Below are 3285 nucleotides of genomic sequence, written 5' to 3'. Positions count from 1 at the left end.
GGTATTCCACTAAGTCTGCTCCGTGTCCCGCACATATGCTGCGGATACAGCATATGTGCAGCATTGTCCACCCCAACGACATGCGAACAATTCACGTATGTATACTTTAATATCCTCTTGACCCCATAGATGCATGTTGAGTGGCACTTGCTCCGCAATTCTGTCTCGAAGCCGAGGCTGTATGAAGGTCGGATGAAGTGCAGCTGACACGCCGACTATGCATAGACGCAGCACGCCGTCATCGTACTGGCAGTTCTCTCAGCCCCAGAGCGAATATATAAGCTTTAGTATGTCCTGCACTTCCTCCTTATTCAACTACTCTAAGTCATCCTCAGATCTACACTGATGCATCCAAACGATCAAGGGAAAGTTTATTGCACCTGTACGGAGCGCTGCGGGGGTGGCGCGTGGGTGTCTGACAGAACCTACCGTGACCACCGCAATTTCCGTAGTGCCGAAGACCAAGCTCGCTACGTCCCACCGCAGTTTCAAGCCTACTTGGCTTCGAGAGGCGCTTCCGCCAGTGATGGGTCACTCACCACCAAGAAGCGAAGGCTCGCACCCGAGGGCGGCAATGGTAGAGTAAGTGATCTACATCATTTGACTAAATTGCCAGCTAATCATCGATCTAATATATTCCAGACTGGGGCTTCGATGGCTGCCTCCGCGATGAGCCCCTCGGAGGGCAACCAAGAGGCCATCGCTAGCAGTTCACGGGATGCAGACCTGTTCGGTGATGGTCCAGACGATGCCAGTGCATACCGTGAGCTACCAAGTCTCCTAGACGTGTCAGATGACGAAGATGATGAAGAAGAGGATGGTGAGGAGTTTGAGGAAGACGAGGATTGCAAGGATTGCGAGGACCGCGAGGAAGACCACGACGACGAAGTCTCCCAGCACGACTCCGACATTGACATTGGGGACAATGATGAAGATGTGCCTGTTCCCGTGGATGAGGGTGCGGAAGAGTGGGATGAAGGCAGAGTCGGGACTGAAGAGGAACATGAAGAATACGTTGGCTCTATTGATGATATCAAGTATGCTGATCAATTTATCAAGCTTCTCAAGGCAGCGACCTTGGATGATGGCCACTCCCGCCTTGATGATGATGTTCTTGAGCGTCTGCTCAATCCACCCAACACCACCTTGGATATTGATGACCCCGACACTCGTTTCTCTATACGGGTCTATCTTTTGCTTGCGGAAGCTTCCGAAGACTGCTACGCCTCGATGCAAAGAGCTGTGGCTGACCGCTTCGGCAGCTCAGTTAGTATGCTATCCTACTACGAAGTCTGGAAACTTGTTGGTGATCTCACTGGTGTATTTCCCATTGTCTACGACATGTGCGAGCGGAGTTGTATGGCATACAGCGGGCCGTATGCCGAGCTTGACCGGTGCCCATACTGTGACCACCCACGTTGGGATCCTAAGAAGAGCAGAGGTGCGACGCATGTTCCTTACAAGGTGTTTTCTACGTTTCCCATTGGGCCGCAGCTGCAGGCCCTTTGGCGGTCGCTTGAGAGTGCTCAAGCGATGCAGTACCGGCGCATCCGTACTGAGCAGCTCCTCTCTGAGCTCGAAATTGGTCAGCTACCGCACCTGGAGGAGTTCGACGATCTGCTTTGTGGGAATGCCTATCTCCGAGCGGTCAATGAAGGGCATATCGAGGACGATGATGTTGTCCTCATGCTCTCTGCGGATGGCGCCCAACTGTACAAGAACAAGACATCCGATTTTTGAATCTACATTTGGGTGATTGTTGATCTCTGACCCGACAAACGTTACAAGAAGAAGCACATCCTCCCAGGTGCAATCATCCCAGGCCCAAATAAACCTAAGAGTCTCGAGTCTTTCTTGTTCCCTGGGCTGCATCATCTCTCGGCTATCTCGAGGGAACCTGGTCTGCCCATCTGGAGCGCTCTCACTCGTCAAGTCTTTCACTCGCGGCCTTGGTTTCTTCTAGCCCTTGCAGATGCTCCGGGAATGGCTGCGCTGAATGGTCTTGTCGGGAGCCAGGGTCAGCATGGATGCCACATCTACTGCCCTCAGAAAGGACGCCGGAAACAGGGCGCGAGCCGCTACTATCCTGTGCGGCTCAGCCCCGATTCTGCAATTGGCGGGTCTGACTCTACTGATCGTGATCTCAACCCCCCTCACCCATCGCAGGAGGAATACGACCGAAATTTGAGGCGACTTAAGACTGCACAAAACCCAACTCAGTACAAGGAGTACCGGCTCGAGACAGGCATCTGTAAGCCCACTATTTTCAGTGGTCTGTCCCATAGCTTTGGCTCTCCCCGCATCTTCAGTGTTGACATAATGCATCTTCCGGCCCTCAATATTCCAGATCTGCTGATTCCACTGTGGCGTGGCACCCTCGAGTGTCCAGGTGAGGACAAGCGCACTTGAGAGTGGGCAGTTCTCCAAGGTGATGTCTGGATCAATCACGGTGCTACCGTTGCCAGCTGTCGACCCTATCTACCCATGTCTTTTGGGCGTGCTCCCCGTAATCCCGCCGAGAAGATCAGCAGTGGATACAAGGCTATCGAATACATGAACTATATATACGCCCTTGGTCCAGGCGTATTCTATGATGTTCTGCCTCTTCGTTTCTGGCAGAACTTCCGCAAATTAGTCTATGGGGTCCGTATCATCTGCCAGCGCAAGATTACAAGTAAGCAAGTCGATGATGCTCATCAGGCTCTTGTCCACTGGGAAGATGAGTACGAGCGGCTGTACTACTGCCGCAAGGAGTCCAGAATCCCACTAGTACGGCCGTCGGCTCACACCATCACACACCTTCCACATCAGATCATCGAGTACAGCCCCGGAGTTTGCAGTTCTCAATATTGCACCGAGAACGCCATTGGATTCTCGGGCCACCAAGTTCGACAACCATCAAACCCTTTTGCGAACCTCACCCAGGTAACGCTTCGCCATGTCCGGCTTTCCGCACTTCAAGCAATGGTGCCTGGACTTGTGTCCAATGACGCTGGGCTACCACACGGTGCCATCGACTTAGGTGACAACTACACACTGATGCGTTGATAGACACTAACACACGACAACACCAAAGACCAAAAGAAATAAAACCTAAAACACCCAGCGGTATGGGTGTAGGCGGTCTAAGGCGATTGAAGGGTAATATTTAAGTTCGAAGGGAGGGGGAGAAGTTAGACGCCGTAGGGTAGCCCGTAGGAAAACCTAAAACAAACACAATCTTGAGGCCTGAAACAAACAGTATAGCGATTCTCCGGAGTATTTATCTCCGAAGTTCGACAGTAA

At 52.2% G+C, this 3285-nt stretch overlaps 1 protein-coding gene across 1 annotated transcript; it reads left to right on the top strand.

Annotated features, from left to right (window-relative positions):
- Positions 1 to 654: 654 nt before the first annotated feature.
- On the top strand, positions 655 to 1740 carry GLOTRDRAFT_134382 (uncharacterized protein; the record flags this gene model as incomplete). Its single annotated transcript, XM_007873373.1, has 1 exon — positions 655 to 1740. One exon carries the CDS (start codon positions 655 to 657, stop codon positions 1738 to 1740), a length of 1086 nt encoding a protein of 361 aa, XP_007871564.1.
- Positions 1741 to 3285: the final 1545 nt, after the last annotated feature.

This window comes from Gloeophyllum trabeum (assembly GCF_000344685.1).
Source record: "Gloeophyllum trabeum ATCC 11539 unplaced genomic scaffold GLOTRscaffold_00136, whole genome shotgun sequence".
Lineage (NCBI taxonomy): Eukaryota > Fungi > Basidiomycota > Agaricomycetes > Gloeophyllales > Gloeophyllaceae > Gloeophyllum > Gloeophyllum trabeum.
This window is presented reverse-complemented; position numbering and strand designations above follow the sequence as displayed.